The 12784-nt window shown below is 42.8% G+C and overlaps 1 protein-coding gene across 3 annotated transcripts in view; it reads right to left on the reverse strand.

Annotated features, from left to right (window-relative positions):
- Nucleotides 1-1042: 1042 nt before the first annotated feature.
- Nucleotides 1043-12784, reverse strand: part of AOAH (acyloxyacyl hydrolase) — a 94124-nt gene continuing 82382 nt past the window's right edge. For 2 of the 3 annotated variants that reach the window (XM_052792882.1, XM_052792891.1), the window contains 2 exons: nucleotides 9643-9719; nucleotides 3049-3414 (listed from right to left, as the gene is read on the reverse strand). In XM_052792882.1, the coding sequence (XP_052648842.1) occupies nucleotides 3286-3414; nucleotides 9643-9719 (206 nt within the window). In that variant the 3' untranslated portion in view covers nucleotides 3049-3285. Of the gene's footprint in view, nucleotides 3415-9642; nucleotides 9720-12784 lie in introns of all 3 variants that reach the window. The other variant, XM_052792899.1, reaches the window with a different exon arrangement.

The following is a 12784-nucleotide window of genomic DNA, read 5'->3' on the forward strand; positions in this document are numbered from 1 at the left end:
TGAAGTGGATGTTAATAAAAAATCATTAAATATAAAATTATGAAATGAATCCATAAAAAGATCTTAAGAATGGAACTGGATATATCTAAGGGAATGACACGTTTTTATTTAGGTTAATTAGGCTATTATCCATTGTAGAAACTAATCTGTGTGTGTTCATTGCCCAAGATGAAAAATTATCCTCATCAAGGAAAGGTATAATGTGTAATGGGTGATGTAAGTTAGAAAAGTTGACCTGGATGGTGAGTTCTAGACACAAGCTGTCAGTGGCAATGACACGCGCTACTGTAGCCGGCAGAAGTGTGTGATGCTAGCTGAGCAGCAAGCCTGCATTTACAGCTTTACTGACTTGCACTGCTGTGTACCTCCTCCCCTCCTGCATGCCCCTGCTCTTTTAAGGGTGAGCTATGGAAAATTTTTCAAAAATGTTGGCAAACATTTTTTTTTCCATATTTGTTGGAGATCCTTTTCAAAGAGGCCAGATGGTGTGAATTCAATAGCTTCAGGTAGCTATAGATGTTCTATACCTCAAAAATAGTTCCTACTGTCTGATTTCAAACAAAGCTTTAAGTTTTGTAAAAATGGTTTATGAACAAGAATAACCTCAAAAAAACCCCTTCCTCTTTGCAGTGCATTGGAACTAGCCAGTGACATAATTCTTCCTCTATTCAGGTGCTCTGACTCTCCCCCCAAAAAGACCTTGATAGACCATTTCTTCTAGAAATCTGTACTGCTATAAAGTTTGAATTTCATGAAACTACTTAGCTTTCTGAGAGAAACTTCTTTTTTTTCCTGCTTATTTCTCTCTTCCCCATGCATTTGTCATATTCAACCAACCTAGGCACCAGGAGATAGTTAAACTAATGGAATAGACTAGGATTCATAGTTTGTTACTGCTTTGGAATAAATAAGCTTTTTCAGAAGCATTTCTTTAAATATAGGACATTTATTTTTAGAGTGGTACTGGTAATTGATAGATGGTTGGGGGTGCAGATCTTCAGCTGTTTTTTGCATTCTTTGAAATAATGAAGAGACACAGCGGTTGTAAAAGCTGACGGCTTAATAGGCCTGAAATTCACCTTTATTTGCAAATGGTTACTACATTAGTTACAAATCAAATTTCTGTATCCAGCCTAATTCTGAACTGCAGAGCTCACCTCTGAGGCATGAGGACATAGGGTTTGGTTAGTGCTCCTTCAGCCAGTCATGAAGTCCCTCAGAGACCCCGTATCATGTATGGAGCAATTATACTGGGCAAATCAGAGCTTTGCTTTGGGATTCAGCTGTGTGGGTTTCAGGTTGTCTTCGAGAAGATGCTGTTCTAATTTTATAAGAAAGCTTTTTTTTTTTTTTCCATTGTTCAGAAATTCAAGATGTTCACTAATAAGAAACTCTATAAATGGAAAATGCTTTGCTCTGGGCAATGAAGCTTATTTTAGCTGAGGAAATTTCAGTTTTAGTAGCTTGTAAAACTCCTAATTGGCGTTATTAAATCCCAACCTCAAATGAAATACAATAATTTGCAATGAAATTGCCTGAAAATTTGGCTTCTAAACACATACTGTTCCCTTCCCCCTTTTAATTGCTACATTTCTGTATTTTGGTGTAGAGGAAATTATCTGATATTCTGTAATTATTGTCTGTGCTGTACTTGGTCTATAGTAAAACCATGTGGATGCACTTGTTTCTGTCCTTGTGCTGTTTTTAATGAAAGATAGGAAGCCTGGATATGTAATAAAAAAATAGGTAGAAGGTGTTCTACCTGGCCAGTGTGCATCAAATGTTATGCTGTTTGGTAGAGAGAATTTGTACAGGAAGCAGGTAGATTTCCTTTTCCTTCCAATGCTAAATAGTCTTCCTCAAGCATGTCTCTGTGGAGTTGAAACTGTTTCTTGGGAGACTGGATATTTTGGTAACATCTAAACGCCTTGAATGAATTGGGGCCTTATTAGTAAGTATCATTCAATTAAGAAATGTATTCCCTTTTGGTTTCCTAAAGTAGGTGACTTGAATATTTACTTAAATGCTAGTAGTAGTCCCAAATGAATTTCTATCTTAATAAAAGATGCGGCATTGACTGTACTCTAAAAAAAAAAGGAAGAGGATCTAGGATAGCAATAATACGTGCTTCAATCAAAATAGCACTAGCCAAGTCATCTTCTGCCTATTCAAAATACTGAGTAGATGCATCTCCTACAGCTGTGGCCAGTGTGCTAAGGTCAATATGCAGCCAGGCCATCTCCTTTAGTTTGGACTGCAGCCTTAGGCAAGGGATGTGTTCAGAACAAAGAGCAGATTTTGTTGGGTTTTAGTCATGGCATGTTAACACTTTCTATTTACCAGATTTTTTTTCCCACCTGTAATTAATGCCATTTTATGCTATCTGATCCCTTCATCACCAGTAAGGTTGTGAGTAGGGTAGAGCTGCCTCGTAATTTTTTAATATTTATTTGCTAAGAGCATTGGATAAGCTAGTGAAAAAACTACTAGTAATTCTCAGCCTTCAAGTCTGTGTATGAAGTAGAGCAGGTAAGGGCTGCCCAGTATCTTCAGTGATTCCCTGGGTCATGCCTGTAAAAGATACAGGACTGGCTATGTCATATTTGTTAGGAAGCAAGAGAGCAAAGATGTACTAAAGGTTGAAAAAGCAACCTGTTTTAAATACATGAAGGGTTGTCAAGCTACTACCTTGTTAGTGGGGGGGGGGGGGGAAGAGAACCTGTGCTCAGTGAGCCTGCACTAATGCTGCCAGGCAAATCAAAATTCTAGTGCCTTGATATTCCTGGCACATTTTAATAAGCAAATAGCAGCTAAATAATGTATTGACAGTCAGGGTAATTACATACACACAATTTATAGCAACATAATGAGTTTGGGTTGCCCCCCCCCCGCCCCGTTTTGGGGATCAGATTAACTGTTGAAACAGTACAAATGCAAAGCCCAGAAATAATGTTTTGCAGGGGAAAAAAAAAAAAAAAATAGATGTAGGGCTAGGAGTTTGCTATATATGGAAAAAAATTGAACAGATTTGCAAACCAGTACAATAAATGGTCTAGCTGGCAGGTATCCTTTGATTTTTATTTTTGTTGCTCCACAGAAAAAGCATGGCCTACTAGTGCAGGTGAGATACAAACCGAAAAGAGTGCTGTTGTGTTATGTCTGCTGCTACTGGCTCCGATAACTTGCCCTCCCCCTTTTTTTGTGTGTGTTGTTAATCATCTTGTTTTGTGGAATGCACTGGGAAGCATCACCGTAAACCATGTCAGGGCTCTGGCAGTTTGGAAGTCAGTGTCCACCTTGATCTTTGAATATAGCTTCAATCTGGTCATTGAATGGATTCTCCCTTCCAAGCACTTGAGGCCATTCATGTAGCACCTTCTGCCAGGTAATTCTTGTTCCAAGGGCTGCAGCAATCTGTAAACAGCACAAATACTATCAATTTCTTGTGCATTTATAATGTAGTTGTTTCATGCCAGCATTTAGGAGACCCTACCATAAAGAAGACTCCCCTGTATAGCCATGTGATGGACTGTAACCTCTAACCAAAGAAAATACCCCACTCCAGCTGCCTGAACAGAGGAAAACCCTTCTGAACAGTAAAAATAACGTAAGGACTATATATCTGCACCTCCCTGACCAGCCATTTGGTCTAATGATACTCTCCAACCACTTCCTGATGCCTATGATGTCTGGTCTATAAACTTCTACTCAAAAGCCCTAGAGTCTGATTTTTTTTTTTCCCCTCAAAACATCTTGAAAGTATTTCAAAAGCACCGCTTAGATATAATGCATAAAACTCTTGCAAGTCTGAAGGAATTCATGCTCCTAAATGCCTCTGACACTTCTACTAAATATTCTCTCTGCTATCCTGTAAGGAAATCATGGGTGTTGAGGAAAAAGAGGCCCAATTATATTTAGGTTCAAAACTACCCAGTTCTGATGCTCTAAGTTTGTGCCTGCTGCTGGTTGTCTTCGGAGCTTTTTTCCATGAGACCTGTAGAAGTGGTAAAATAGCTTTTCTCCTTGATATTAGAACTGCTCCAGCTTTCATAGAGGTTTTTGCCCTAGAAGTTATGCACCAAAGAGTAACTGTATCTGCTGTATGGCCAGGGTGAAAAACATCAAGTGTAGCAGCAAGGGGAAGAGAGAACAGCCTGATTCTCCTTTAACCAAGTTTCTCACCCTGCTAACGCATTTTTGTTTTAACTTCTGACCTACAATTATATTTTGCGTATATGGTAACTTCACTTTCAACCCTAAAACTCACTCTGATGTTGATTGTGATTATGAGGTTTAAATAGAGCTAACAAAGCCTTGTTTTTTTAAGGGCCAAGATGGGTTTATGGAATCAAACTATTTGAACACTGTTATTTTGGACTTTGGGAACAGACTGGAGCCTTTGGGGAATTTTTAATGTGCTTCTTTTTAAACCCTGTGCTTTTGAAAGAAGCTGTAATGAGGGGCCAGTAGACAAAAACTTTCTTTTTTTTCAGAGCTCATGTACAAAGAGACACATTTGTGGAGTGGAAGCTCTTAGACTCTGGTCACTCAAGGTCTCGTTAAGCTAATGAAGGAATTGGGGCAGGGAGGAGAGATAGGGGAGATGATTGTGCAGTAGGGTGTTTTCTCCCGGTCGAAATTTCTAATGATGTGACCAAATGCGGTTATTCTGGGATACCCTATGGCTGCCAGAGGGCTGCGACCTGTCTCTGTCAGAGTGATCCATTCTGGCATGGTAGTCTCCAAGACTCCTTCACAAGTCCCTAACCCTTCCATATGTTTTTTAGCAGAGTGAGTGGGTTGGTTGGTTTAAAAAAACTCTACTATCTTGGCATGGTGCACCCACTGCAAAAGTATCACTGGAGGTATGCTCTACAGTGTTCAGGCTACTGTTGACTGGCAATTTAAGGCATATGTGCTTAGACTGCCCTAAATTATGTAGGTCCTGCTCAGACATCATTTCATGTGGTCCTGATTTCAATAATTTACTCTGGATGAGTAGTGCGGCACAGAGAAGGGTTCATGATTCTAGAAATCACTTTTCTCATAGGTCTCCTTTAAATTCCAAAGCTCTTGTGCTTTGAAACCTGCTACAATTTGTAAGTTTTTTGCAATTAATTTTTTGTGAAGACGACAACCCCTAAGCAATTTTTTTTTTTTTTAAAGGAAATATTACCCATTCCTCATAGAGCTCTGGGTGACTGCAACTGGGAGGTGGCTGTGTTATTTCAGCAGCTTCTGGCTATCTGTTTTCTCCTTCTGCACCAAACTGGCGATGGGCATGCTTCTCAGCAAAGTGTAAATACCCAACTTATCTGATATGCATCACTTCAGGGTTTTCTCTTTTTTTCTGGCTGGAACAGGTTTTGCTATGACTTAAGGAAAAGAACAGGAGAAGCTAATCACACTCAAGCTGTGCTTTCCTGCCTGTACATAATCATTAAGAATCTTCCAAGCGTCTCAGGTTCCAGTTTGTGATGCTCAGGGCTTTCGCATTCTCCCTGGTAACTTCATAAAAGCAAGAAATGAAGCTGTTTATGCAGGATCCTGTTGAAATGCATGGCCCTGTCATCCAAACAAAGCGATCAGCTGTTCTAGAGAGAAGTGATGTCCTTGAAGCCACCTGGCATTCACAAGAATTTGCAGTGAAATTTTGTAGTAAGGAAGAGATGCTGAAGAAAATCCCTGGGCTCCCTCTACAGTCAATGGGAAGAGAAAGTCAGATTTCTTCCAAGGATAACCGAGTTGGACTTCAGGGAATGGAGTCTCAAAGACAGCTCTAGAGGGAACTTAGCAGGACTGAGTGATACACTTTGCTTTTAGGTGTCAAAAGTAAATGGAGTGAATTTCCTCCACCTACGGCCTGAGCTAGGTGTGTTGGGAAAAAAACCTCATGGAGCCCAATTTTAGCTTTGAAACTTAAGAGGAATGCAGTTATGCCAAGAATGACTGTTTTGTTTGTAGCCTTCTGTTTTGCAACTTAATAAAAACATGCAGGAAACCCCCTTCCCTGCCAAGAAATTTGCAGTAAGGGAATGTGGTTCTGGGCCTGGCTAAACAAATGAGCACTTGGTGTTTATCCCTTCTTTCAAGGATTTTTAAATATAAAATACTGCCTGGAGCAGGGACTATGGAGGCTAGTTTTTCCTGCCTGAGTGTCCTAACCTAGCCTTTTTCCAATGCACGAAAAACCAGAATAGCTCCTAATGGGATGGGGGAGTGTTGCCTCTTTTCTTATTTCCTTTTCCTTCTCCTTGCAATGATAAGTAAGCAAGCATCAGTTAGGAAGGTTTAATTCCCTCCCACATCTCTCCTGCATGACTGGACTGCTGGACTACTGGATATACATGCTGACACCTGCTTCTGCCATTATACCAGCAGATTATTTTTTTTTAATTAAAGAGACAGCAGGTAAACAGCAGGTGAAATCCAGGGGCTGACATTAGACAACTGCTTATGCTGCCCACTGCTGTATCATAACGACTAGGGATCACAGCATACTTCCAGCTCACCCTTGGCAGAGAGGAGCACTGCAGTTCTTGTATCCCAAACTCCAAAGTTTCTCCACAAAAAGGCAAAAGCTAAAATGTTTGTTTTCTGTGGAGTGTTGCTCAATTCAAAAATTTGTGTGTATTTGTCAACTGCTTTGAGATCTTCAGAGAGAAAATTCAGTAGAAATGCCCAGCCTCGGTCTTATCTGTTGTATTTATTTGTCAAGCTGTATGTGAGGTGTGGGGAATAGCTGCAGAGATTGAAGCAAGAGCCCCCATTAAGCTGATGAGCTGCACAGCATCAGTCCTCTCCCAGTAGGCAGCTCTATACGGTATGAAAGCCGTACCTGGCCAGAGGCATTCATGTTGGTACACAGTAAAACTTTAAATAAAACTAGTATGAGGAGCAAGTGAATTGTTTATCATCTCTCTCAAGCATACTCTTAAATATCACTCTCTGCTCACACTTCCCCTTCTTTTTATTAAGAAGAGAGCCACTCTTTCGGAGCAGAGTGCTACATCTCAGTCCAAATAGTGGTATGTTGATAACAGACTTCCGTATACTAGCAGGAAAAGAAAAATGGATTTAAAGCGGTGGATGTTTGGATAAGGCTAATTAATTAATAAATCCTAGAAGGGCAATAACTCACTTGAAGCAAGGCATATCTACAGCTGGCACCTTGACTGTAAGGGAAAATGTACCTATAAAGCATTAACGTCATCCTAACAGCAGGAGTGGGAGATCATAAGCACTGCAGGATGCCAGGTCCACAGGGAGTGAAATATGGCAGCGCTTGGCTGGATCCTGCAGCTCAGCACTCCGGGGGCCGCTTATAGGTTTGCTGCTACCCTTCAATGCCCTTTTGTAATTTTCTTTTGGCTTAGGCAGGATCCCTTTAAGATAAATACTTGCTGCCTTCAACTTCATGCTACCTTCCAGCTGCTGGTGGGATACGGGATGTGGGCAAGAGCCTGAATGAAAAGCTGTGATCTGGCAAGCTTGGCTCCCATGGTGGCCAGTTGCTGGGGGTTATAAGAAGCCTCAGGGTAAGACACAAAAATAACGCAAAGCCCTTTTCTTCTTCACTCCAGGCTCTTCGTATTGCAGTTTCCCCAGATGGCAGGGTTGGGAATGGGGTCCATTTCATCACTGTTTTCACTCTCATTTCATTTGCCAAGTTTTCTCTAATTGCTTCCTTGCAAAAAGCCTGCAGCAAAAAAAAATCCAGACACATTTTTCTCCACGTCCCCAGGCTGCGAGCTCATATTTTCATGCAGCTATCTCTTGGTACTGTGTGGTAGCCAGGCAGGAATTTCTGCTATGAAGGAGTCCGCCTTTGAACAGGAGGCTCTTTTGACTTGGCAAGGCTAAGCAAGCCACCATATTGCTCCAGCTGACCAGCACAGGTTGTGTAAAAACTAGCACCTAAAGCACGCGTTTTGCCTTTGGACTTCCCCCTGCAGATCTCCCCTGGCTGAACTGACAGCACAGTCAACAGGGAAGCTGCCGAAATGTTGGAACCCAGCAGTGCTTGCAATGCACGCTCGTTGAAGTGCTTCTCCAGGAACTGCTCTTTCCCAGAGTGCAAGACAGCATTGCCTCAGGTTACTTGGTGATGGGAGTGAATATATGGGGGTGTTAGCTCACATTGTAAAAATCAGTCCATAAATTCACCACGTGCTTTTGAGCAGGGGGAGCTGCCAAGCGGCACTGCCAGTGGCTGGGTGGCATAGTGGGCTTCTCTTACATGGCTCCATCATGCTGGGGTGGAAGAGAGCATGCAGCTGGGAGCATGGAGGAAGGCAGTGGTGCCCTAGATGACAGCTTTCTCCAAACTGTTCCACAAAAAAACATCACAGAGGAAACATCACTCCTCCTTCTCCCAGCTGCCACCCAGACCTTCACCCCTGGGCAGGGCAGGGATGTTGGGAGTGGAGCTGGCTGCTTGGAGGGCACGTTTCCCTCATAGCAGCAGGTAGCAAGAAACTTCTGGACCCGTTGTTAAGTATATGGGATGGAGAGCAGCCACTGCTGCTGCTCCTAGGCAGAGCCCTCTGGCAGGAAGGGGAAAATCAGCTCTGCTGTCGCTGTCCCTTTCCATCTCGCCCACTTCCTGCAGTTTGTCCCCTCGTAATTTACACCAGCCTAATTCTTGCTCTGAAGAGTCAAGATTGAAAAGCATGGAAAACAGAAGCGGTCTTTATTTTTGGGACCTGCCCACCACCCCCTGTTGACTTAGCAGCGGGGGGTGACTGCCTCGTGGCCAGTGGGATGGCCCCGGCCAAGCTGTGCCCGTTGCTGCTACCGGCTGCATGTGGGGTTTCAGCTCACGTGCAGTTTTTCTCAAGGTGGCATGGGGAAGGCTGGCTGCTGCTTTCCTTTGCATATGTGTTTGAAATCTGAAGCTAGTGTATAGAAAAAAACAATTGGCTTTGTTTGTAGCTGATTGCAATGCATGCTTTCTCCACGTGTTTTACAGAGTCCGAAAAAACTGCTTCAAAAAGTGAGTATGGTGGGAACGAGGCAACATCACACTAGGTTATCGAACCCAAGCAAGGCCTTACAGCAGAGCAGCTGCTTCTCCTTCCCTTTTATTTATTTCTGACTGTAAACCTTCCCGTGCCACCTGTCCTTGGAGGCCGAGCAAGCAGGAGAAAACTTCTTCCTAATATGTAGCTGCAGAGCATAAAGCAATTTAAATGTATAGCTTCAAAAAGAAAGCTTTGTTCCAGGCTATGATGGGGAAACCCATGGCCTTGGAGGCTGCAGGGCAGGGGCAGGGCTGGAGGGGGCCTCTCAGGTTTGCACAGGGCTGCATCGCTGCCCTGATCCTGCAAAACTCCCGCGGGTGTTTGAACAGGCAGGTAGCCAGCCTATGTGACAAGGATCTGGTTTTGTGGCTTAAGACCTGTTTGGCCAGGGTACTGGTCAATGAGTGAAAGAAAGCAGCAGAAGACCTTGCAGGAGTTAGAGCAGAGTGCAACCAGCTGAAATGGAGATGTCTGCTCTGGGGCTAAAGCCATCGCCTCTTTTTTAAAAGAGAAATCCCCCAAACCTGCATCCCCGCAGCATGCCGAGTGGGTGCCTCGGGCAGCAACAGGCGCCAGCGTCCCGCCTGCTCCTGCCCATCTCCTGGGACTGGGTTTTTACCTGGCTGGGGTGGAAGCCATCGACTGGTTCAATCAGCTGCCAGGGCTCACCTCCCATCTTGTGCCACTCCTCGGCCGCTGCAAACAAGGTAAGCAGAGGGGTTATAGCTGGTAAGCACGTAGGCGCCCGCCCAGAGATGTACCCCCCTCTTCCTCAAAGCGCCGATGGTATTTTTAAGCACACAACAGCTCTGCGTGATGATTATGATAATTCATATAAAGTTGTCAGAGCCAATATTGTGTACAATCCCCTCTCCTGGGGGCAGTATTTAAGCCTTTATTGTTAATTTTTTTTCTCTGTGATATTTATGCAAGGAAGCACTTTGAACATAAATGATTGTAAAACAATTCACTTTCCCTCCCAACTAAGACGCATGCTGTAGCAAGTAAAGCTGTAAATTATTTAACACTGATTTAATACTTTTGCATTTCCCATTTTAGTTGCATCTTCAGCAGTGCAAAAAAATAAAAAGAGATGAAGAAAACTGTGCTTTTTAGAGAAAGAGATGGTAATGCCATATTCGCATGGGCTGATGTCTGCAGGAATAGACTGTCGTTTTCAGTTGCTTCTCTTCTGAGCGGTCTTTTTCAACTCCAACAAAATAATCTTTTGAATTACATAAGCATGACATTCAATGCAAATGATGCTGTGCTGTAAGCCCCAGAGCCATTAGTGAAGTAAAAAGCTTTCTCTCTTCAAAAGGGTTGTGGAGTGATCAGACATGGGACTAGTGGATATGGCATTAACAGACTGTAAATTCAATAATTTCTTTTATAATGACAGATTAAGAATTCTTAATAACATTATGCAGGCATCCTGTCAGGAGGAAAATGTTCTTCGTTCAAGCACCAGAGTTGTGACCTAGACTCAACGCCATTTGTTGGACCCTGTCAAAAAGTGATGTCTGGGTCCCCATACTAACTTTGAATTCACAGAAGGGCAATATTCCCACTTTGACTATAGGAGCCTACTTGAGAAGCTTTAGTCAACACCCCAAGTAACCTGTTTCAAGACACAGGGCTTGGAGCTTTGTTTCAAACTTGCAGTATGTTAGGCACAACACATACTCACCTTAGATTATACCACGGAGTGCACATATAGATGCACAGAGTGAGCTTGCCTAGCTCCTTATATATGATGTTATACATTGAATACGAAGCTGTGTATTGTGTTTTACTTTGTAGAGGGACTACTGTTCCAGTGCCAGAAATAACAGAGGGGTAAGCAAGATGAGTAAGGTTTATATCAAGATAGGTGAATTTAGACCATTATACTTGACCTCCTCAAATCCTAGAGCAGTTGAACAAATACCCACCGAGTTTGTCTTAAAAGTGGCTATTGCCTTGGCTAGACTAGTCTAGAGCTTGCTCCCACACACACCAAGAAAAAGCCAGAACAAGCAACCCCTATTCCCTATTTATTGCACTGCTTCTCAAAGGAACCACTAAGTTCTTCAGCCAAAGGCAACATCTGAGCTTGAATGTCCATCTAAATCTAGACTAAATGCTAGTATACTCAAATTTTACTCCAAGAAAGCTGGGAGCTGCTACATATGTATATGCCCAGGCCAGCCTGAAATCAATGCACTCATCACAGTATGCAACCACTGCTAAATATTTGATGTCTGGAGACTTTAGGGGAGGATTTGCGGTTGCTTCAGAAAAAGACCAGAAAAATAGGTCAGCAGCCTTAGCTAGCTTTTGAGCACACTCACGAACTGACAGGTTTCCTGATGGCAAGCTCGAATTGTTGCTCCAGGGCTGCAGGAAACTTTGCAAAGTGTCTTTCAGAGCTGATGTTTGCATGTGCATGTGTGATTTTGTTTACCTCATTTATTTAACGCAATGTAATCAAGAACAGCAAATTATATTGAGATGTTTCTTTTCATGAAAGCAAATAAATTACCTAAAGTTAGTCATTTAACTTATTAAAGTAAGTTGCCTACCCAGCAGGTAGTTTGTTCCAAATCCTAATGACTTGTTAAATATTAAGTAGCTGAGGCAAAAGCCGCAAATAGACTTGGACATCCTGAAACTCTGTGCTACAGTATCGAACTTGACAGTGGAGCCCACCAATGTGAGATAGTTTTGGACAGAAAGACTCCCTCTCCCATCCTCCCTTCTTTATCTCCTTCTCTGTATGGTCTGCATGAGACCCAGAACAAGCTTTTTGAATTGGGTTATGTAGGATAAAATAAGTTTATGAGTTTTGATAGGATTTGGCTGCAAAATGAGATTTTTGCAATAATCTTACGTGTTTTGGCAGCTTCGTGCTTCCAAGGACAGCCAGGCACTGATGGGGAGAGGTGTTAGAGATGTACACCTTGAAGTATTGCCAGGATGTTTCTGTCCCTTCATGGCTCCAGTTTTAGCTGTCTGCATGCTGGGATTTAAAATATAGTCCCCAGGCAAAATTTTTGCAAGAAGGACCAACGTGGAACTACCTCTCTATGGGACTATAAAAACAAGGAAATGCAGGTCAGGGGTTTTTCCCAATTATTATATACTGGGTTTGGTACGTAAAAATTCATGCTATTGGGGAGGGCCCCCAGGTGGCCAGGGCTGGAGCTCCTGCCCCATGAACAGAGGCTGAGGGACGGGGATGGTCCACCCTGGGGAAGAGCCTACGGGAGGTGATGAGGATGGGGCCAGCCTCTTCACAGCAGCGCAACAGTGGTTGCAACATGGGAGGTTCAGGCTGGATACAGAAAAAAAGCTGTTTTCCTACTTTCCCATCACTATCTAACTACTTGAATATGTTTCCCACCTCAATCGCTCACCCCATGCTGATTCTTTTTTTAAAAAGAAAGAGTGAGTGTGTTTCTCCTTGTGATAGAGCTGGGCGATGCCTCAAGCTGGACCCACATACATCTCACAAGGGAAGCGGAGCTGAGAGGGATCCAGGGACAGGCATCTGTCCCCAGCCCCACAAAGACACTGTCCACTCATGCTCATGGTAACGAGGAAAAGTTTCTGGTTCTTTTATTTTTTTTTTAAGTGTCAGTTGCCAAAGGAAGTGATCTAGGTAATGTGCTTACCTAATGTCACTTAAGATCACAAAAGATGAGTGTTGTAAGCTCTTCCAGTCAAAAGTTACAGTAGTACGTAGGTACTTAAGGAAGCATAGGAAAGAAGCCAGGTCC

The sequence above is a fragment of the Harpia harpyja genome, chromosome 1, assembly GCF_026419915.1.
Source record: "Harpia harpyja isolate bHarHar1 chromosome 1, bHarHar1 primary haplotype, whole genome shotgun sequence".
NCBI classification, from domain to species: Eukaryota; Metazoa; Chordata; class Aves; order Accipitriformes; family Accipitridae; genus Harpia; species Harpia harpyja.